The sequence below is a fragment of the Heptranchias perlo genome, chromosome 8 (assembly GCF_035084215.1).
Source record: "Heptranchias perlo isolate sHepPer1 chromosome 8, sHepPer1.hap1, whole genome shotgun sequence".
Classification (NCBI taxonomy): Eukaryota; Metazoa; Chordata; class Chondrichthyes; order Hexanchiformes; family Hexanchidae; genus Heptranchias; species Heptranchias perlo.
Window position 1 is genome coordinate 78,653,751 of NC_090332.1, and position 24,819 is coordinate 78,678,569.

A 24,819-nucleotide genomic window follows, 5' to 3' on the forward strand; every position below is an offset into this window, starting at 1 on the left:
ATATCTCCTTACTTTTGAAGAAAAGCAAACAAAAGATGTTGATGGAGATGTTCCCTTTTTAAAGCTGCATGACTCTACAACTTATTTTATTTCAATGCTTGAAAAGAAACTTCTGAATTATTATCAAAATAGCTGAACATAAGAATTTTTAAGAATAGGAAAAAGGGTGTTACTCCAACATACCCAACCCTTGTTCATAATAGACTTCTCGCCATATCTCTCAATCTTGTCTCTTTTTAGAATGCATCTAACTGCCTCTGGAACCCATTTACATTGACTGTTCTAACGGACTTCCCTGGTAACATATTCTACAATTCCATTATCCTTAGATAAAAAATGATCTTAGACACTAGGGGCCCGATATTAGGAGGGCGGTGGGTTCGCAGCGGGGGGTCGACTGGGCGTGTGGGTAACGCGCCCAGTGAAATCGGGTTGCTCCGCACGCAATCGCAGGCTAATTGAAGCCACTTACCTTTGCTTCCGGGTTTCGCACTGGAAAGCTGCGCAGCGGGCGGACTGCGCATGCGTAGCATTGGCTGTCAGCTGGAGGAGCCCTATTTAAAGGCGCAGTCCTCCACTGACTGATGCTGCAGAAAATAGGAAAAATTACAGAATGGAGCAGCCCAGGGGGAAGGCTGCTCACAGGTTTAATGATGCCTCACTCCAGCTCTTATTGGATGGGGTGAGGAGGAGGAGGGGGAGGACAGAGATCTTCCCCCTGGCGGGCAGGAGGAAGTGGCCTGCCTCTGCCACTAAGAAGGCCTGACCAGCACCAACAAATCTGCATACAGTGCAGGAGGCGCTTCAATGACCTAAGTAGGTCAGCCGGAGTGAGTACACTTACTCATTCCCCTACACTCCGTCGGCCACATCACCGCCCCCATCCCACATCTCCTTCTGCACGGCCAACACTACTCTATCACATCACTCCTCATACCCCCTTCAAAGCTCATCCACATTTTACCTGCACGTACTCACCTTGCCAGTACTCATCCCGCCACTACCACTCAACCCAATCCTCATACAATCTCATGGCTCTATCTCATACTCACCCTCTCATGCATCTCTTTCACGGTCAGCCTCACTCAAACTGCCACTACCTGTGCTGCAGCCACAGGGCATGCATCACATATGTGCAGTAGGACGCGTAAGGCAAACGTGTCGTGAGCATGAAGGGGATGTTTGAGTGTTTGAGGGTTTGTCATGGTTTTTACTTATATTTAATTTCTGATCAACTCACATTACATATTATATTGGCACCACTACTGCCACATCTTTGCGAATCTTGTCTGGTTTGTGCAATAATGCCCTTTCCTGAGGATCACTATGAAGACCCACAACTGATGCCACCCATTGTGTCACTGCAGAGTGGGTGTAGGTGTATTTGCAGGGCTCTTTTGTGCAGACGACTGAGAGACGTCGGCAATGTCCCTGGTGGCACCCTGGAAGGATGCGGAGGAGAAGTTGTTGAGGGCAGTGGTGACTTTGACAGCGACAGGTAAGAAGATGGTGCTCGGGCCAGCCGGGAGCAGCTCGGCATCAAGGAGGCTGCAGATGTCCACGACTACATGTCGAGTGACTCTGAGCCTCCGTGTGCACTGCTGCTCAGAGAGGTCCAGGAAGCTGAGCCTCAGTCTGTGGACCCTGTGGCGAGGGTAGTGCCTTCTGCGACGCATCTCTCTCGCCATTGCCATCCACCTGCACAGCAGGAGGGAGGTATCACAGCACTGTGTTGTGGGGCTCCACGTGTCAGAGGTGGACGGCGTGGCCGGGTGATGCTGTTCGTCCTCCAAGGAGGTCATGACTGCAGCTATGGCGGCCCCCATCTGGAAGATGTACATTTGAGGGGGTCTGCAAGGTAGGTACATGTGTCTGGACACTGGGGTAAGTGTGCAAGTTGGTGAATTTTATTGTTAGGAGGAGGGTGGTGGAGGCCAAACTTTGTCCAAAGTGACAGAATGGCCTCCTGCAATGAGTGAGGGTCTTCCCCCTCACCTGTCAAATCGACCTTTGCAGCTGCCACAGGCTGATAGCTGCAACACGTCCATTTCAACTGGGAGTGTTTCCCCCAGTACGGGAAACAGTCTCAGTTGTTTGGAAAATCCCACCCCTCCTAAATTATCATGTTAATCAGGTCTGTAAACGACCTGAAGTACCTAAATAATGACCTTAAGTGGCATCCCGCTGGCTTTAATTGCCGGTGGGAGTCCCACATGCGGGGGCTGCGCGCGCATGTCAGCGCATCACTGGGGAAGCTGGAAGTGGGCGGGTTGGAGCCGGGCTCCAGACCCACCCAAGGAATCCCCGATTTTCGCAGCCCCCCCACCACGAACGCACCCACTCGGGGGTGCGAAAATCAAGCCCGAGATATCACAACCCTTTACCATAATGAAGTCAAAGATCAGCCATGATCTTATTGAATGGCGGAGCAGGCTCGAGGGGCCGTATAGCCTACTCCTACTTTTTTGTTCTTACGTCCCATGGTTCCTTACAATTTAGTAAACTTCAATTGTTAAATTCACAAAATATAACCTTTCCTAATTGTCATTAGCGATATGATATTTAGTGCAGAGAAACCTAGGATACAATATTGCAACTTCTAATCAAAAGGTTCTTCTAATCAAAAATCATCTGCTTGCATTGCACTCTTAACAAGATAACATTATTATACCCTAGTGCTCTGTAGCTGTGCTATAGAATACTCCTCAGTTTTCTGGACCGAGAGGCAACATTTTGGGAGAAGTTAAAGAACCCAGCTACAGAACTATTAAATACTTGAAGGGAAAAAATTTGCAGGGCTACAGGAAAAGAGCGGGGGAATAGGACTAAATGGATTGCTCTTGCAAAGAGCCGGCATGGGCCTGATGGGCCGAATGGCTTCTCCCTGTGCTGTAACCATTCTATGAGACAGCTAGAGTGAGGTCTGAATCTAACCAACCTCCTGGTGATATCACAATGCTTTCCTTTGCCAATTAACATTTTTATTTGGCTCCCTGCAAGAGGCCTTTTTTCTTTCCTTAAAAAAAGTTGCACAATCCAATTTTACCAACAAAAAATTTTCAGATATCTAAAATATTCAAGTGACTACATCATTTTGATCTTCAAGCAAAACTGGATTTTTCAGAAGGTCATTTTAATGAGCACTCATGAAACAAAATAAAATTGTGGTCACCGAGCCCTAAACTGAATGTCAAAATTAATTAAAAGCCACAAACTTTTAATGATCTGTCATTATAGTTTAACTATTTGGCAGGAACTCCTTAAGTTTGATCCTCCCTTAACTGTATTTTGACAAGTACTGTGGAAATTAATTTTGTTTGTATATCGCCTTACAACTGGAGCTTCATTCTCCTTCCCTCCAGATTTTCTGTTTTCAGCAACGGTAGTCTTTGAATCAGAGTTACTGCAACTAGCCAAGTGTTCCCTCTTTTGTCCTGTAATAAACATACAAAAAGAGGTTTATACATTGTGGTGCTTAAACATATTGATATTCATTATTTTCTAAACTTTAAATGTGTTTTGTTGATAAAAGCAGTCTTTAAGTTTACTGGCTTAACCACTTCAATTTAACATACCATACCAGCTTTAAAAAATCTTAGGCAGAATGCCATCATCTCACACCGAAAAGAATTTAACATTAAAATATTATAAAAAGACAAAATAGAGTGAAATAGCTTTACATCTATAAAAAATTGGACAGAAAACACAATCTATGGGGTAAGCTACTTTTGATTTTGAAACAGTGTATATTTTATTGACAATCTTCATTTGCCTGAAATCCTATGCATTTTCATGTGTGGGCCAAAATGTACAAAAAAAACATTGTGTCCCTTTCCAGGAATACTGGGAGACATAAACAATGGCAACTTTGTAGTTCTGTTAGATATCCCAAATGGTCTCTGAGAACAATAAAACTGAGGAGTTGAAAGGTTTTGTACTGGAGATCTGATCTTCATCCCTCACAAAGGGCTGACAATCCCCTGTATTTCTCCACAACTCGTCCTGACTTCAAAAAGCTTTGCTGCCAGGAAATTGGTGCGAATTTTATCTCCTTTGTACAACACACCATCCTTGGACGGACTCAATTCTAATTGTCAGAATAGCCTTTTCAGTCTTTAGCTTGGGATTTTATTCCCCAATGCATGTATTTTTGTTGTGATTCCTTATTCCCGTTACACCCTTATTATCATAATTATTAATTTCATGTGATACTAAATTTCCTTCAAGGGAAACAATGGTACATTTAAAAAAAATTAAATCCTGGTACCAGAATGTTGTTGTATTATTTTTCCGTATTACCTTGCATCAGGTCAGAACGGAGCTGTTCAGCAATGTCAGAAGTGCTGCTGCTATGGGTAAGTTTTTGTTCTTGATCTAATGAACCACACATCAATTCTTCTGTATCTGGTATACTTTCAGGCTGTTGGAGCTCTTCATCTTCTGCATCCACACAAAAGGAGTGGGAGTGAGTGAATGAAGTCTAAGCAGTAATGTTTCCATTAAAGGAGCTCTTCATGAAAAAACATTTGAAATTGACAAATAAAACCTTATGTTACCCTCAAAACAATGCAACCTTGTCCCCTCTCTTTTTATTTTTACTGTTGACACTCTTGAGGCCATGTGTGCTCAGATTCAGCAACTGACCAGGTTAAAAGCCAATCAGCTTGCACCAAATATAGTTCAGGTGGTGTCACAATTCCTTGCCTTTTAGGTTACACTACATCCTGATCTCTCAGAACTTGTGAAGTGATTTCAATCCTAATACAATTTTTCTTTCTCTTTCCATTCCCAATCCAAACCAAAAATGTAACTTCCTTGATATGAAAAATTAAACATCATACACAACCCCCCAATGTAAACATGCTCAACTATCATGAAAGTTCTTTTTAACACAGTAGGAACTGTTGGAGGCGAATGGAGTTTTAAAAAAATCATGCTGTGCTATAGATATGCAAGCTACGTTATTAGAAAAGTATAAAACAGAACAGAAATTCACAAAAGAATGGAATTACAAACACCATTTGCATTCTAAAATAAAAACCTCCCTCTACTGCACTTAGTACTAGTAGGCAACTTTATCAAATAATGACAACTACATAAAAATTACAAAATGGTACAATCTATATCTTTAGCATTTGATGTTATTACGAATAAATTTACAGCAAATGGGAGCAAAGAATACGCCCAGAGGGAAGGTAGCATCAGGGGCTGTTTGCTGCTCTACTAGTATGTGGCACACAGGTTGAAAGAATGCTGGTTCGATTCTCTCATTCAGTCAAGTTTCTTATCGCAACCACACTGAATAAGAGGCATCAAATGGCTGCCAGGCATTTCCCCAAACTGAGAAAGAAAGAAAAAATCAAACCCAATTTTTATAGGACCCCCATTCTTGGAATCTTCAGGCAGTTTGTTAAAATGGCATTAGCACCTTTTTAGTTACTGGAGGTGCATGGCTTGGGAGGATGTGGGATAAAGAGAGTATCTGTCTTCACAAGAAAATGCCGACTCTTAAAAATATATATATACTTTGGAGAAATGTGTACATTTTGAACAAAACCCATCATTATTCTATCAACAATTTTTTTCACAACATTCTGCAAGAAAAGCATTTTCCAAAACTCTTTCAAATTTCTTTTTGCACATAATGCACATCTGGGTGTTGGGCTAATTTCCCAATGCAATGCATGTTATATGAAAATCACTAAGATCCATTTTTGTAAAAGTTATTGCATATAACAAGTACCTGGGTTTTAGGCCCATGTTCCTTTTATAATGGTACATCTAATGTGCAAAAATGTAAGATACATGCCACAATTATTACTACATTTTTAAGAATTTCTATAAAACCAAATAGAGATTTGTGGACTGAACATTTTGTGAACCACCTGGTATTTATATCAACTGTTTTTCTAACTCAGATTGAATATGCTTAGACTTTAAAATTTGGAATCAAGTCAAAATGGGTGTCAAATGCAACAGGACCTGATTAAAAGATAAAATAATGTAGATTTTCCTTCAACAAAAATTGCATATTATTTATTTAAAATGGAATAAATTTATGTCTGAGAAAGAATTGTACACTTAAATTTATTAATTTTGAATAGCTGATAATCACTCTACTGCAAAAGATTTCCAATAACTATACAACAGAAAAACAAATGGGTCATAAGCCTGTGCTGATATGCAAAAACAATCCACAGATAGAAAGCTATTTCATTTTGAAGCAAGATTTCCTACAGGACAAAAATGCTCTTAAAACTAAAATGTTTCTCATCTGTAGATGGTGCTTTGGCCTAACTGAATTAATACAGCAACCATTTAAAGAACAAATAGCACACATTTTCACTGCAGCAGCAATGAAAATATGTAAGAATTTAGCTCTCTCCTGTTAATTTGTGCTGTTAGGTCTATAAAGAAGTGTACAACTAAAATGGATAACTCATATATAAAAATAAATCTTAACTTTTTAAACAAAAATTAGAAAAACACATCCATCACAAATTCAACAAAGCAGCAAAAAGGTAAATTGTGATCTTGACAACATTAAGATAAATCTACAGATTTATTACGAGCTACTTTTACCTCAGAATGTGGCAGCTATTTATTAGAAATATGCATTTGTGGATAAAGCCTGTGCATTTGCATCCCACTCTCATTTCTTTAATTTATGACAAAGACTATCAAGGAGTCACTGAAGATATTAATCATTATCATTGACCTAAGAGCAGTTTAATGAGAGCAAAATATTACAAATGGGCTGTTGACTAAAGGTACGTTTTACACACTTCAGTGACTGCTCAACTCCATCAATACACAAAGTCATAAATGCCAGGTGGAAAGAATCTAAGAGCAGAGTGAAGAAATTAAGAGATAGTATGATGAAATACAGCTTTGAGTACAGTACCTGACAGTTTCTGAGAGGAAGAGGCATGAGTGATACCAGGTAAGAGAGAGCTCACAGTGTGAAGCAGCAGAGGCACACTTTTAGTGCTTGGCAAAGCCTCATAAAGATGCACACAGTTGCTGATAGATTGGCTTCGCTTAGCTTCCAAAGAAATAAAGCAGGCAAAGAAAATTAAAATAGATAAAAATATGCATATTTGAGAATACACAATATATGTAATTAAGAATATTATTATAGATGTCATTACTTTGTGGTCTTTTCCTGTTACACTAAGATTTCACCTCCCTGCTGCTTATATGATTCATATTTCTAAAAAAAATGCACTTGAATTTGGAAATGTGTAGCTCAGTCATGTGGTACCACAAGGTCTCATGCAATATCTCTTATAGACAAGTTCAGAAATTCTCCTGTTCTGATTCGATCCCAAGAAGAAATGCATAGCAGAAATGTATTTGGTTTGTACAGTTTTAGCACATATGGAGGCATGCAATTGGACAGGATCACTTGAATGAGATATTGTGGTACCACATTAGTTAGCCATAAGACTTAAGTTTAATGTTACCTGCTCAGAAAAATGCTAACCCAGCATTTTAACCACGACCACGCGTTTGCAACTGAGGGGCACAGCTCAATATTGCACATTCAGTATTTATTTTCCATTTCTGCCAGCCTAATCTTGTGTCATGTTTTGCTTTGCGCTATTTGTCACCAATATAACTGTATTGCTTACAAAATCATAAAGCTCAAGTTCTGCATATATAATCAGAATTCATACATTCAATGCCCCAAAATATTGACATTTCAATGCACCATGTCAGAGTGAGATGCCAGCCTTGGCTATACTAATTATGGGGAGAGAATAGGTTATCCTGGGGCATTATAAATAAATTATATTGGAAGCTGTTATAATAATCCACAGATGCAAAAAAGTCTAAATTTCTCTTATGTAAGAAATGAAAAACCCCAAAAGCTCCAACTTGGTGCGTAATAGGTAGCGGTATCTGTTCAAATAAATTGGTTTCTCCTATTGCCAGAATAAGTTAAACACTGATTAGGCCTCAAAACATCTAGTTAACGAAGTTACTTGCACTCACACGACATTGCAGCTATGCTATAGCAAAATATTAAAAGGCAACTGCATTTCTAACAAAAAAGTGTTATACAGTACTGAAGGCATGGGAGGCATAAAAAAAATTCTCAACACTTGGAAGGAGCATCTTCAGTTAATTATCCACTACTTGCTAAAGTCAGGGGTATGCGACAAGTCTGAATTACACTGCATAAAACTTCTCCAATAAAACATCTGCAATGAAATGTCTGATATTTTAGTCAGAGTGATTGCACTGTTGTACTTTCTTTCACCAATGTTTTCAAATGGCACCTTCAATTGCATAGACAAAGAAAAATTAAAATTGGTATTCGTTCCGTGCCAAAACATATTACTCTGATGTTCACTGCATGTAAAATCCAATTAGGCAAGCTATTCATCATAAGGGAAAGTGGAGGCGGCAAATGTCCATCTCATCTCACTTAGACACAGATGCAGCATATTTAAAAAAGGCACTCATTATTAAAGACTTGTCCATCTGGCAAATTTATATACCTTTTAGCAACTAATTACATGAAATCACAGTAATAAAGATATTAAGTACAAAGGGCCTTGTTAAAAAGAAGTTTGTAGTTGGTCATTATTCATTAAAAAGAACCCACACTGATTTACAAATTTGGTCTTAATTAAAAAAAACTAAAGAAATGCAAAAATAATCTAAAGTGAAAGCTGAAGAGTTTATGAAAAACAAACACACTAATCACACCAATTTGTTAACTGTCAATGGGGATAAGTTTGTTTGCCAATAGCTTTGTAACCCTGAGTCAGGCAGCAGTGGCACCTGAGAAGGTGAATATGTACCATCTGCTTGCCTTTTATCTTTAGGCTTCACTCTTTAAAAGGAAACCAAAAAATGAAAATCTACTATTCCATCAAGTCCTACAGTTAATAATAAAAAGATTTTTGGCCAGTGCGACACACATATTTCTCTAAGTCTGTACAGCACACAAAGGAGGACGTTTATGGATAACTCTTTGTCAAAGAAGTAATGACACACCCACAGAAGAATGAATAGACCCTTGTGGTAGGTCCACTCTCCTGCAATTGACATCATTTCAAAACCCACAACAAAACACATGCTGTACAAATCTGTGTATAGTGTATGCTTCCACACTGGCCCTTTCACTCAGGTTCTTTTCAGGTCTGCAAATCAGCAACAACGTCCTGGTGGACACCAAGAGCCAGGCTTCTCGACAGAAATAAAATCCAGAACAGGCAAAGCAGCACTTAACTATATGTAATGGCACAGACAGTTCAACATCATTATATTGTGGCAATTAAGCGACTATCATAGAAACTTAATTAGTAGACATTAAACTTCAACCTGCTCCCATGTAAGTGAATATCATGCATTTATCTTATTTTATTTGCTGTATTTTAAATATACCATGTAATTTATGATTTGTACAGATCAGATCATTTATTTATTTAACTGTACAGTTGAAATTATAAGTTTATTTTAAAATGTTCTTTATCTACACATTAAATAAATATTGCAGAGTTTAGTTTACACAAAGCACAAATGTTTCATTAGAAAACAGGTCAATTAAATATCCTGACATTTAAAAAATCCTTGTGCATGTATACTGAAAAGGATAGTAAACCCTTATGTTTTAAACCTGTGATTTGGAAGTATGAAATATATATTAGTAACGTTAGAAATTTGATTCCTCTTAAGTGAATTCCCATTAAATAAATATAATTAAAAATAGAACCCTAATTATAGTCCAATTTTTTTGCTTTCAACATTAAGTTATAAATGAATATTAAAGCAAGCATTCCAGTTCCATTTACACATTATACCAACTTCTCAACTTGTAGTCTATGGACTTTTCGTATACTGTTCTGGAATTTAGCAGTTCTTCAAATGACATCAAATTGAAATTAAGATAGTTGGGCATATATTGATCCAAATTCCTGATCAAAAATAATTAAGTGGGTCACTACCAATGACATGAAAAGGAACTTGTACAATAAGGCAAAAAGTAATGTACATAATTAAAAGTACCAATAACTATATTAACATTTACATCTGTACAGTACCCATGTAAAAGATCTGAGAACAATTTACAGAAATGCAGGAAGTATAGAAAATTTCTAAGGGGTGGGGGGCAGGGGGAAGAAAGAAAAAGGCCGTAAGAAGAGTTGAAGAAATAACTTTTTAGGGGGCTATGAAGGCAAAAGGAGGTAGCAAGGCCAAATGCTTTTGGAAGACTGTTCTAGAGGACAAGCCGCCATGGCCAAAAGAGCAGCCTTTAAATGGTGAATTCGAGAGGTTATGGAACAAGCAGTAATCTGGAGTCAAAGTAATAGAGCCTGCAGAGTGGACATATGGCTGGAGAAAATTACACTAATATGATGGGAGAAGCCTGAGAGAGAATTGAAATTAATGGTGAGGATTGTTGGGCCGCAAGAAACGGGTGAGGATGGGAATGATGGATGTGTGTGTGATGGAGGACAGTGTTCCGAATGAGCTGAAGGTTGTGAGGAGTGGAAGCTGGAAGGAAAGCAAGGAGAACATTTTCGAAGTGTATCCCCATAGTGATGAAACCATGTTTAGAGTTCCAGCAACACGAACGTGAAATAAGAGCACAAGCGGGTGATATTTAGAAAATGGAAAAAGGTGTTCTTCTTGATGCACAATACATGGGATAGAATGCACAACCTAGAGTTGAACAGAACGCTGAAGTTGTACACCACCAGATTCAGTCCGAACAAGCTGCAAAGGCAGCTGATGGAGCCTGCACCACATAAATGTTGGCAAGAGCTGACTGGGATAGAATCATACAGCAAAAAAGGAGGCCATTTGGCCCATTATGTCTGTGCCGGCTCTTTGAAAGAGCTATCCAATTAGTCCCACTCCCATGTTCTTTCCCCATAGCCCTGTGACTTTCTCCTCGTCAAGTATATATCCAATTCCCTTTTGAAAGTTACTATTGAATCTGCTTCCACCACCCTTTGACGTAGTGTATTCCAGGTCATAATAATCTGCTGCGTAAAAAACTTCTCATTTCCCCCTGGATTTTTTGCCAATTATCTTAAATCTGTGTTCTCTGGTTACTGTCCCTCTTGCCAGTGGGAACAGTTTCTCCCTATTTATTCTATCAAAACCCCTCATAATTTTGAACACCTCTATTAAATCTCCACTTAACCTTGCTGTTCTAAAGAGAACAATCCCAGCTTCTCTCGTCTCTCCACATAATTGAAGTCCCTCATTCCTGGTACCATTCTGATAAATGTTCTCTGCACCCTCTCCAGGGCCTTAACATCTATCCAAAAGTGTGGTGCCCAGAATTGAACACAATACTCTAGCTGAGGCCTAACCAGTGATTTATAAAGGTTTACTGTAACTTCCTTGCTTTTGTACTCTATGCCTCTATTTATAAAGCCAAGGATCCCATATGCTTTTTTAACAGCCGTATCAACTTGTCCTGCCACCTTCAAAGATATGTGTATGTGAACTTCCAGGTCTCTCTGTTCCTGCATCCCCTTTAAAACTGTACCATTAATTTATATTGCCTGTCCTCGTTTTTCCATCCAAAATGCATCACTTCACACTTTTCTGCATTAAATGATGGTTGGTTTCAACTCTGACCAGATTGAACTCCAGGAAGTTACCATTCACCCAGGACTTGAGCTTGGTAATCGACAGTACAGCAAAATCCTTGAATCAGTGATGGTGGTGGAAAGAGTTGGTCATCACCTGTTTACATGTGGAAGCACTTGCAGATGATGTCACAGAAAGGTAGCATGTATATAATGAACAGAAAGGAACCAAGTATGAATAAAGTAGTCTTGGTGCTGTGAGTTGGTCAAAAACCAGATTAGATAGTTGCATGGTAACAACGCATACAATGATCTTGGAGAGAAAGGGCAGGCTAGAGATACAGGGGTAATTTACAAAGTCAGAGGAGTTGAGTATGTGCTCTTTAAGGAAAGGGGTGATGGCAACAGTTTTGAGAGGGATGGAAGCAAAGCATGATGAAGAGAGGTTGGCAATGTCAGTAAGTATGGAGCCAAGTGTGGGGACTTCAGAAGTAAGGAACTAGGTTGGAAGCGGTGGCTTCATGGAGGAAAAGAGTCTAATGAGAACTCCAGGGAAGATGGCAAAAAGAACAGATAGGACTCAGTTAGTAGGGAGCAAAGGAAATTGAGTGGAGGACAGGAAAGTGAGTAAAGAGGCCAAAAGCAACCAAGCATATGGGTCTTGATTTTGAAAACAACCCATACACTCTCACATCTGGAATCAGATTTGATAGCTAATCCACAATTACCAAAAGTTTTTAATATAAAAACCCAAAAAAGCATGCAAAACTTTACACCACACCACAAAAATACGGTGCATCTTTCAAAAACTCATGCAGTTCATGAATAATTTAGCCCTTCAGCAAACTTACCTGTTGCTTTCTGACGAACAATATTTCTGGCCTTTTCAACTCCCGGGGCACCAGAGGTAGTCGCACTTCTAAATCGCATAGGTTCTTGTGTGCCATCAGTATGACTTCTCCAACTGAGAGAAAAGGACCTACCTACTCCAGTTACCTTATTAAGATCTTGACATATACCTTAAAAGTTAATGATACGTAAAATATATTAGGTTTAATTCTACATATTGTTAATTCATTTAACCAAATGTTGATAATTTATAAATATGATATTCCTACACAACAATCTTGAACATTAAGAGTCTACAAATGGTTTACAATTCATTGAATTATGAATTTTGCATATTCATAATAAAGCTTACAACTAATTATTTATTTAAAATTACACTTTTTAACCTCAATTTTTACCCCATTCTGGATTGACTGAGTGGGGCAGATGCAACTGCAGCAAACCTCATCTTGTATGGTCTGCTGCCAGACACTTTCTGTCCTCTCGTCGCAATTCAAGGACATCAAAAACAGGCTTTCACTGTGGCAATACAATAGGACATTTAATAACCACAGAAGCACAGTCCATGAAGCACACTGATGGTGGCAATTGGGCCACATCTCCTCTATCTCCCAAAAGCACAGCCTCCCAAATAACTTATGTAAACAAGTTGTATCACCTCTCCCTCTTTGTTTCTTTTCCTTTTGCTCACTCAGCTTGTCCAGTGGTAAATCATTCATATCCAGACTGTACACACATCTTGCCAACACCACAGTAAGAGAATCCATAATTTTTGCCCATTCAGTGATCAGTTCATTCCAGGTAGTGAGAGAAGACAGTACAGACAGTAGCTCATCCCATAGTTCTCGTGAGATATACACACTTAAATTAGCCCGGATCCAAGCGACAATGAGAGTCTATAGAAAAGAAAAATATTAAAGATTCATGATATTATAATCAAATCCTTTTAAGAATGACTACAATGGAATTCTCATCGTTAGAGGAGAATACACTCAGGCTCGAGTCAGAACATACCACAAAAGGTACAGGGACTGCATACAGCAAAGAAATTATAGTGTACACGATCATAATATGGCCTTACTTTAATTATGATTGTACCCAGGTAAAACTAGAGCAGTGTAACCCAATCACAATACAGACTACATCACCACAAATAGCAATAAACATGGAAAATTCTAATGAGTTACAAGAAAGATACTAGCAAGCTATAATAATCCACTACTCATTTATTTCTTTGGATAATGTTTTATAGTGTGATGCTTATTGTCTAATTTTATTACAAATATTTACACATTTTGGACCTCAATTTTAATCCAATCATTTAGTACTAAATCGACTGCCTTCCTTCCCGTGTCACAGCAATGCAAGATATTTCAGTCTTTTTATGTTTACAAGTTGAGTCAACACTTTCAGGGTGCTGTCATACCACATGTACTGGTCTAAGACTTTTGTGCGTGCATACATCAGTCGGATAAACTGGAGTTATACAAATTCCCCTTCTGTTGACACTGCAGAACACAATGAACGGATGCCAGTAATACTATCAGTTGTGTGACAGCTCATTAACTGCATCCATTTCTTTATGATATTCACAACCCTTTGAATCTTTTCTACTTTAGTGTGGTGGTCTCAGCACTTAATACAATTCCTTTTAAATAGTCGATTACAGATGGAGGACTGCTGCATTGCCCCTGTGTATCTCTGCTCTGCAAACTTTCCAGAAATCACAACATAAATGATTGTTCCTGTTATGTCTAGCAAAAACAAGCTGAATATTGTACTTGTTTCATATAACCAGTAGTCTCTTCATCATCCCTCCATAACCTTCTAAGGGCATAATTCGCCTTTGGATAGAGGTAAAACAGGTGCATAAATGAAGACTAACAAAGGCAGAAGATAAAAGGCAAATTTTTAAAAATGAAAAGATAGTGCAAACGTTTTGCATGTAATGCAAATTAAATATTGAATATGGTGCAAACACAATGCATATGCAGAGGTATGAAGAAATTTAGAGTAAATTATAATTATGCATGCACAATCATTGTTGAAATCTCTGGAAAACTTTACAAGCATTATACAAAGATTAGCTAAAAAAGAATCCATCAATACAAAAAAAATTACAATACGCAAATGAACTTAACAAAGTGGACAGCAAAAAAATTAAAATTTGCAGCAAAAGCACTGGAATTCTTCGGGTAAAATCTCTCATGTCCGAGGCAATTTTCCCCCATGTCTCCTGATGTGTGCTGCTCTAAGCTCAAATTCAGGCAGTTATACTACATTTTCGACTCAAAGCCTCTTTGGTGTTGAAATGAAGCAGAAATCGCTTTGGATCAACACAAAAGTGGTGGTAGAAAAGTAGCTTTAGTCATTGAAGGCTAACTTAGAAATGGCAGCTGCTTTGTCAAATGTTAGTTCAGTTCTTAAAGACTAAATGCCTACAAAGTATGTTAAGCACACACTGATTAGATACAAAACTGCCATTATAGGTCTTTGGCCAATTTTCAGAATTTTGACAATTTAGGAGAGAAATCATGACCAGTGTTAGAAAGCAAGTTCTGTAGCAATTTTATTTCCACTGGTACAGCAAAAACTGAAATCAAAAGCAACTTAATGTCAACTTTTTTGTCAACATATTGTATTTGAAAGATTCTATTGTATGTTTGACTGTGGCTTTATCAAGTGTATGCAACATCTGGGAAAGGAACGGATACCTCAGTTGAAGCCTCCTCTTGCTTTTGTACTATCAATCATAGATATGCAAATTGTTACATAATTGAGTTGTTACACTACACACATACAATATAGTAGAGTCCATTTATAATGAATTCTGACATTGATATTATTTATAGTTAAAATGTTACACTAATACGTAACAAAATAAAGCAATACTTCTGTTATGGTGAAACTAGTGTTTGCTTATAGAGAAAACCTATGGTAATCATCCACTGCATTAGCAGTAATGCACCTCAAAGATCAGTGAAAACTAAATTAGTAATTTAAAAAATATTCATTGCATTCAGCTACAGGAAACAGAAACTTAGAATCTTCAATTAGTTTGAAAAGGATGCAATTTTAAACCAAACTCACAATTTAAAGCAGAGAAAGTAGCTCGTTTCATTTTTGGCTTCCCCACATACTTTTCTCATTTTCTGACTTGCTGAGTATTTCCAGCATTTTCTGTTTTTATTTCAGATTTCCAGCATCCGCAGTGTTCACTTCTGATTTGAAGCTGTCATCACCCGTGAGTCCAATTGTAGTCAAAGCCAGGGTGTCAGTACAATTAACCACAATGAGGTTGTGGTGACAATGGGCTTGTTTGAAACTGAATGGAATTCTTCCCTCATGAAATGGCCTTATCGAGCCACGGATTTTGAATTATAAGCAATAACAGAGTCTTAGCACTACAGTGTGTTATCTCCATGAAGGACCTGTTTCTCATCTAGTTTCTGACACAGATCTTCTTAACAAGTTATAACACAAATTGCAAAGATAAAAGTTATGATAAGCAGAAGTTTAAATAATATTTTGGGAATTAGGAGAACCTAAATTACAAATTGGTCGTCATACAAATTTGGAAATTTCTGATTTGAATACTTATAAAATTTAATTTTAAAAGAATCCGGGGTTAAAGGAATCCTACAGAGAATATCAACTACCTACTTCTGCAGTCAATCTACTTGATTTGGAAGCAATCAAGAGCCATCGTCTTTTAAAACCCAATACCTGCCAAACTAGGCAAAAACTCAATATTGTCGTTAATGTTATCTCCATATTTAGACATTTTACCCTGAAAAGTAGTCCAGCCATATGTTCTGCAAAAATATCCCGTTTGTGCAAATCCTGTTGCTTTTGCATAATTGTTTCAGTGATCTTGAGCAACACTCGCAAAAGTTGTTCCCTGTATAAAAGTTAAAAATATCCAGCTATTCAAAATATATACAAAAAGCACATCCAAATCAACATATTGGGCCTAAGTTTTCAACTTCTTGCTCCTGGTGGGGAGCCTCACCTGTTGGCAGCACATATGGATGCACTGCAGCAACTCGCCAAGGCTTCTTCGGCAGCACCTCCCAAACCCGCGACCTCTACTACCTAGAAGGACACGGGCAGCAGGTACATGGGAACAACACCACCTGCACGTTCCCCTCCAAGTCAGACACCATCTCAACTTGGAAATATATCACTGTTCCTTCATCATCGCTGGGTCAAAATCCTGGAACTCCCTTACTAACAGCATTGTGGGAGAACTTTCACCACACGGGCTGCAGCGGTTCAAGAAGGCAGCTCACCACTACCTTCTCAAGGGCAATTAGGGGTGTGCAATAAATGCTGGCCTTGCCAGCGACACCCACGTCCCATGAACGCATATGAACAAAATCAGAAATCTGGGGATGCATAATTTTCTGAACATGGATTTAAATGATCAAAAGATCATCTGCAGTGTGAAAACGAATTTCCAATATGCATAATCAATGGGTGAGGCTTCCCATTGGGAGCGAGAAGTCTTCTATTATAGTACTGTGCAAAGTAATCTCATTTCAAATTCAACTGCCTGAACAGCAACAAATTTCAGGGAAAAAAAATAAAATGGTCCAGTAACCCTAGCAGTAGAATGTTGTGCTTCCATGCCAAGGACCTTGGGTCAATCCTAAACCTCTACTGACATTCCAACACTCCAATGGGCAAGTTACATCAAGCAACTTTCATCAGAGGGATATTTCATTGCATCTTCATGTGGCAAGGGAATTATATTTTTAAATATTGCCAGAGGACAAGGTAAATACACCACCTAATTTGGAGACAGGGAGCCAGAAGAAAGTGAGAAAATAACATATTTTTCTAAAAGAAAACATGCAAAATTCAGATTAGACAGAATTAGTTTAAGGTGAAGTATTTATTTTGGTCTTAAATACATAATAGAAATCCACATCAGTCAACTAAAATCTACATTAAAAATGATGATGTCACACATCTGAGGAAAGTTTCTACAGGTTTACTCATTCAAAACTACAAAGATATAAATATAAAGAAAATATAAAAATAGTGCAGCCTGATGCTCAAACTCACCATGTCTTTCTGCTCATGGTTAATTCCATGATCATGTGCCTATAGATACTCAGGACTGCTTTGCACACATCAATCTGCTCCTCTAGGATTTTTGAGACATCAGTGCAGGGTTCCAACAAGAACACGTTTGCAGAATTTGTCAGAAATACCTTTTAAAAAATTATATATATATATATTACTGTCAAAATGCATCCACTGGGGGTATCCTGGACTTCTATAGGAACAATCAATTCCTCTCAACAATTGCTACTAAAAGTTATCCATATACTACGCATTGATTCACTTCAAGCATGCCAATGCAAAATATCAATGGTTCGCTATCAGAAAATCTTGTTTTACTTTCAAAGCTATTTTATATGACCTCAGTGTGTCTTGCCTCCTGAATATTTTAAATAATTGGAAGCGAATAGCTAAACATCTATTAGTCTCTACAGCAGTTTGAACAAACAGGATCACAACACAAAAGCAAAATATTATTGCAAATCTGAAATAAAAACAGAAAATGCTGGAAATACTCAGCAGGTCAGGCAGCATTTGCGGAGAGAAAAACAGTTAACATTTCAGGTCGATGACCTTTCGTCAGAACTGGAAGATGCTAGTGATAAACAGCTTTTAAGCAAGTACCTAGGGAAAAGGGGACAAGAAAAGAACAAATAGTGGAGGTCTGTGAATGCGAAGGATGGTGGAATGGAAGGTGAGGACAGGGGAGACCTTATCATGGTTCTGGAAGGGAGGAGAAGGGGTGAGGACGGAAGGGAGGGAAATGGGATGAACACAGTCGTGGGCCCTGTCAACCACGGTGGAGGGGAATCCTTGGCTGAGGAAAAAGTGTTCCAACACCGATGCTTTACCCTATGATTTTTTCTTATTTGTTCATGAGATGTGGGCGTCACTGGCAAGGCCAGCATTTATTGCCCATCCCTAAATGCCCTTGAGAAGGTGGTGGTGAGCTGCCTTCTTGAACCGCTGCAGTCCGTGTGGTGAAGGTTCTCCCACAATGCTGTTAGGTAGGGAGTTCCAGGATTTTGATCCAGCGACGATGAAGGAACGGTGATATACTTCCAATTCGGGATAGTGTGAGACTTGGAGGGAAACGTGCAGGTGGTGTTGTTCCCATGTACCTGCTGCTCTTGTCCTTCTAGGTAGTAGAGGTCACGGGTTTGGGAGGTGCTGTCGAAGAAGCCTTGGCGAGTTGCTGCAGTGCATCCTGTAGATGGTACACACTGCAGCCATGGTGCACTAGTGGTGAAGGAAGTGAATGTTTAGAGTGGTGGATGGGGTGCCAATCAAGCGGGCTGCTGTGTCCTGGATGGTGTCGAGCTTCTTCAGTGTTGTTGGAGCTGCACTCATCCAGGCAAGTGGAGAGCATTCCATCACACTCCTGACTTGTGCCTTGTAGATGGTGGAAAGGCTTTGGGGAGTCAGGAAGTGAGTCACTTGCCGCAGAATACCCAGCCTCTGACCTGCTCTTGTAGCCACAGTATTTATATGGCTGGTCCAGTTAAGTTTCTGGTCAATGATGACCCCCAGAATGTTGATGGTGGGGGATTCGGCGATGGTAATGCCATCGAATGTCAAGGGGTGGTGGTTAGACTCTCTCTTGTTGGAGATGGTTATTGCCTGGCACTTGTCTGATGCAAATGTTACTTGCCACTTATCAGCCCACGCCTGGATGTTGTCCAGGTCTTGCTGAATGCGAGTACGGACTGCTGCATTATCTGAGGGGTTGCGAATGGAACTTAACACTGTGCAATCATCAGCGAACATCCCCATTTCTGACCTTATGATGGAGGGAAGGTCAGTGATGAAGCAGCTGAAGATAGTTGGGCCTAGGAAACTGCCCTGAGGAACTCCTGCAGCAATGTCCTGGGGCTGAGATGATTGGCCTCCAACAACCACTACCTGCTAATTGCTGCTAACTTAACTGCTTCTCCTCACCCTGATGTAATAACCCAAACTGGAACTATTGGTAAGCAAAATCACAACTTGATATCAGCTTTGTACATTATATTGCAAAATCAGAACCTGTTTGTAAGACAATAAACAGAAAATGAATAGAAACTTACACCAGTGACACTTAAGCATTCACTAACCAATGAAAAGTCTTCCTGTAGAATACTACTCAAATCAGGCTTTTTACTCACATGAAAACAAATCAGTGGTATTATATCCTACACTGTTACCCAACAGAAGATCAGAGAGCACAACCATCAGAGTGCAAAACAGCTGAACACACCCATAAAAGCATGCATGCACCAGAGCACCAAATTCAAGAGTGCAGAACAAATACATGCTTGGAAATTTGTGTTTATGGATAAAAGGCACCTAACTAGCCAGCAGAACATTTAAGAAAGAAAGAGATGTGGAGGAACAGTGCATAAGGAGGTTGTCACAGAGTTGTGTCGCCCAACAAGGCCGGAAAGCAAGTTTCGCAGTTAGCACTACGTTGGCTGTTGTCACTGCAGCCCTCAACATTTTTTTTGCCTCTGGTTCCTTCCAGGCTGCCACAGGGGATAACAACAACATCAGTCAGTCTGCAGTTTATGCTTGCATTAAGCAAGTGACTGACGCCACGTTTGTTAGAGCAAACACCTTTATCACTTTTCAGATAACTAGAAGCAGCAGTTTAGAGCTCTGCCTTTAACTAATGGCCGCCTTGCCAAATTTCCTACCCTCCCAATTGGTGAGCTTGCCAAATGCATTCAAATGAAGACTCCCACCAATTGCATCAGATGGACAGCGTAGATGCCCCACTCGCCAGATTACCCGCCCACTGTAAGCTTTATAGGTAAATTAACCCCAATTGTTCCTGCATTCGGAGGGCGTTGGAAGTGTTATACTGAAGGTAGCAATGAGTCAAGATGAATGTAGAAAGCAATGTCAGATAGGTATTCTGGAGCTCTGCTGGAAAAATGGGGTGGGGGTGGGGTGGGGCGGGGCGGGGGGTGGGGCGGGGGGGGGAAAAAGAGAGTTTTCCCTGTCGAAGTCAAGGGTTAGGCTGTACACATTAAGGTCATAGCAGGCTGCATGATGTGTGAAAGCAAATCACTGGGCACTGTAATGCTACATGATAGGACTGGGCATGCTGAAATCCCCCACAGTGACATTCCAATTTTGGATGTGCCACCAATTGGGAGCTATTAACAAAGGCCATACATTTCTCTGTTGGGAGGGAAAATTTGAGGAAGAATAATTTCCAGGCCACACTTTCCAGCAACCAATTTCATAATAATATTAGCAGAAACCCAGAAGCAGATCACCTATATAGGGAGAGGAAAAAAAAACTGAAAAAAAGCGTCACCCTTCAACAAAAATTAGATCAGCTCACAAAAGAACTTGATTCACACTCACTTGCAATGTTGATTGAGTACCAGCCTGAACATTTGCATTTTCCTCTTCAAAGACACAGCCCCGGTTGATAGCATTTGTAAATGAATATGTTCTTCCCCAGCTAGATGTGCGTCTGTGCCTCGATTGTTGAACGGTCTTTAAAACCAAAAAATAAAATTAATTTTACATAACATTAATACTAAGATGCACAACCCTGCGAATAGAACAAACCTCCTTTCCTTTCTTCTAACCAGTCTATCAGCATTGTCTGAAATAAGGCAAAACCTTTATCATTCTAGAAATTATCAGCCGTCACTATACCATGCAATGAACTGCAAACTTGTGTAGATGGATTATGTACGAATAAATATGTACAATCCCCACAGCCAAATCTGGAGATTTGCCTAGAATACCATCGATGAGTCAGATTTCTGTGATGTACAGTAAGGCATTAAGCCATTCTCCTGTAATTGCTATTTTCTTTCCTTTTATCAAGTATCCACTTTGTTTTTATTTCTTACGAGATGCACACACCAGACATAAGCGCCATGCATGCCAAAGAGACAGGAAGAGGACAACAGAGGACGCACACACACAAAGCAAACCTACTGAAGATATACAAACACAGATTGATTCAGGCAAAATCATTTAACTTGAAGCTGAACTAGATGAAAAAAATTGCGTTTATATCATTGTTTATTATACCTCTCAAGCACCCCAAAGCACTTCACATAGAATAACTTACTTAGAACATAATGCATGGAAAAAGAACAGGCCATTTGATCTTCTACCATCGATTCTATCCCCACACACTTAATTTCCTGAAGAAATATTCTAGAAGTTTCTACTTACCACCTACCCCCTCCCCCCTCCCCACTCCCCCAAAGGTGAATAGGACATAACTCTGAAATTTAATTTAATTTCATGTCCCATATTATTCATTCTTGGAATGACATTTCCATAGAGGCAAGAAAGGATTATAAGGAAACAATAAAACTCAGAAAAAAAAGTTAGACTGAGGTGCTTTGGGATAGATATACAGATTAAATGCAAAGTTTCCTTCCTTCAAAGAAAGACACTTCTGTTAATGCTTTTAATAATTTACCCTGGTTAATTTATGCATTCAGATTTGCAATTTTTAATAAAATAATGTTTTTATCTGAGAGAAATTATAATTTTAGAAATCCAATTAAGTCATATGGAGGGGTCTTACATTACTATTTCCTCTCCCTTTCAAAGTAATAGGAGAATTAATGTAAAAATTATGCTGCAAGATTCAGAAGTTCTTGCACCTCTGCTTACACTGTTGGTGAATGGGAGTATATATGAAGAGGTTTTATAAATCAATCAAATTTCATGTTATTTTAGGAAAATTATGTTCTGAATAAATATTAAAAGATGGTGTACAAGAACAGAATAGAGACACATGACACATTCTATAAAATGACATTCTTAATGCACAATTCAGTAAAATTCTTAGAAATATAATCAAACAATGTATCCTTAATGGACACACAAACAGAACTGGCTCTACATATATAGTACTGTTCGATCTCACACTTATGAAAATCACAATTTCAAACTGAATATTTGGCATGGAGGGTGCTTTCTAACAGGGTTTTTCTGGGAGGAAGGCGGCTTACAAGAGATGTTAGCACTTTTCCACTACTGATAGCCACTTTCAGCATCAAGCACTCATAGGTCAGGTACAACACGACAAAGTGCAGAGTAAGTTCCCTGCATGAGACCCCAATCTCAGACGCATATCCACTGCTGCGCCTATATGAATTGATCAGTTTCACTCAACAGAAAATCTTGTGGCTGCTCTAGAAAGACTTTTAGCCCATCACTTTATACTTGGATTGAATGCAAACCCCTGAGGAGACAGGAGGTTTGAAGAGTATATGCAGGCCAAGAAATCAACAGTCAGTTTTGAATACTTGTTTTGTCTATTAGCCAAGAAAACATAAATGACCATGCAAAATAGAAAAAATGGCTAATTGCTACAATACGTATTTCTTATTCTTAATATATGCTGAAAATTAAACCCATGCCACATCGGAAGACCTTGTATATATTTTAACAGAACATTCAGATGATTGAACATTAAACAGTTTAAGTTCATGAATTAGGTCACATTGTTTACTGATACAAATAGCAAAGATATGATTTGTTTACCTCTTTGTTATTGGTCAGTGTTATAGAAAGATGCTCTGGATGGTCAATTACATCTTCTTCAGCCTCCATCTTTTCTGGCTCTGCCATAAATGAAGGCTTGTTTTCTTGCAAAATCCATTTCCGATAAACCTTTACTATTTTTTTTATTGCTGATGCTTCACAAGATGGTAGCAGAAAACCCTAAAAATAAGAGACAATATGGATATGCAAGTTGCACTAACAAACTACCACCTCTGGCTAGGTATATTTACATTTAACAGGGCAGTTACTAAGAAGTAAACCTTCGTTTAAAGATATTTTAAATTGGAAACTGATGAATAGAATCTCTGACTGCGATCTTTCCATTTATTTTACTAATTGAGAAATTCAAAGCATTTGTTCTTGAAATAATGTTCTGTGACATCAGAAATTCCTTCAAACTAATCTGAACTATGGGAAGAAGTATGAAGGATAATGTATGCTGGGTGACACTGAATAGTCGGGGGGGGCGGGGATGGTGGTCACCATGTAAACAGCAATGGTTATATAGTGGCATTGTGCTACAATATCCATTACTTTCAACAATTCAACTCATTAGATTTGTCTTCCGATCTCTAGAGGAATCAAGCAGTGGTAAGACAAGTCAGGACAAGCATTACTTGACTATGTATGGGTGAAATTGGAACTTGGGAAAAATTTTCACACACAGTGTAATTCACTTTTCATGATTGGTCACTATAACCAATCAGCTTTATAGATCAAAATTCACTTTCCTAAACCATTTCCCATTTATGCTAGAGTTTGCAGTTGTTTTTTTTCTTAGTTCATGGGATGTGGGCGTCGCTGGTGAGGCCAGCATTTATTGCCCATCCCTAATTGCCCTTGAGAAGGTGGTGGTGAGCCGCCTTCTTGAACCGCTGCAGTCCGTTGGTTGTAATAATTGACAGCCACTTCGTTATAAGGTTCAATTCTGAAGTGATTTTTTTTTGATATTTCACAGTCTGGAAGGAATTTCATAGAAAGGAGGAATGCTTATTAAAGGCAATTCAAACTGGATTGAGCTGCCTTGGATATAAAAGCAGCCTCAGTTTTAATTTTCTTCTCTCTGAGCACTAGATCATTTGAAATGCCTGAGGGAACAAGCTCTGTTCTATCTTTGCAATACAAAGTGATTTGAAACAATGTCCCAAGCCAGCCAAAAAGATCTAGTGAAACACTTGAAAATGTCACAGTCCACACCTGATAATAAACAAAGGTAAGATCATGAAAACCAGAGTCCAGATCAAAAATGTAAACATAATGGGAAAGACCTGAACATTGAGAACACATTCTTGTGCTGGACATAGTATGCCCTACGCTCTATAAATAACAGAGGAAAGTTATGCTTTTTTTCTGATAAAAGGTACACACCCGAAACGTTGAAACCTGTTTATTCTCTTTACAAATGTTAACCTACCTGCTATGTGTTTCTAACATTTTGATTTTATTTCACATTTTTTCTGTACTGCTAATACTTTGGCATTTTTAAAATATATTTATGCCATTTGCTGTATTTAGCACTGCATTAATATTTCTGGAAATAAAACCCAAAACATCAGTTCTGTTCCGCTGTCTAATTAGCACCATACTCCAGTGCACAGAAGCATAGGAATTCACATATAATGATCAAATGAAGGGGGTACTCAAATCAACCATTACAACCCAATTTCACTGTATCAGGATATTACTGGGTCATTCTTGAATCAACCAATCCTGATGCAGATATATGAAAAAGACACATTGACACTTACGAACATACGAATTAAGAGTAGGAAGCCATTCGGCCTCTCGAGCCTGCTCTGCCATTTGATAAAAT

General features: G+C 38.9%; 1 protein-coding gene across 5 annotated transcripts in view; it reads right to left on the reverse strand.

The window, feature by feature from the left end:
- Positions 1-24,819, reverse strand: part of ralgapa2 (Ral GTPase activating protein catalytic subunit alpha 2) — a 483,733-nt gene that overhangs the window by 304,020 nt on the left and 154,894 nt on the right. For all 5 annotated transcript variants that reach the window (XM_067989407.1, XM_067989404.1, XM_067989406.1 and 2 more), the window contains exons 11-18: positions 22,986-23,165; positions 20,829-20,963; positions 17,478-17,626; positions 16,197-16,308; positions 13,066-13,303; positions 12,410-12,577; positions 4,300-4,440; positions 3,334-3,434 (exon numbers count right to left, since the gene is read on the reverse strand). In XM_067989407.1, the coding sequence (XP_067845508.1) occupies positions 3,334-3,434; positions 4,300-4,440; positions 12,410-12,577; positions 13,066-13,303; positions 16,197-16,308; positions 17,478-17,626; positions 20,829-20,963; positions 22,986-23,165 (1,224 nt within the window). The remainder of the gene's footprint in view (positions 1-3,333; positions 3,435-4,299; positions 4,441-12,409; positions 12,578-13,065; positions 13,304-16,196; positions 16,309-17,477; positions 17,627-20,828; positions 20,964-22,985; positions 23,166-24,819) is intronic.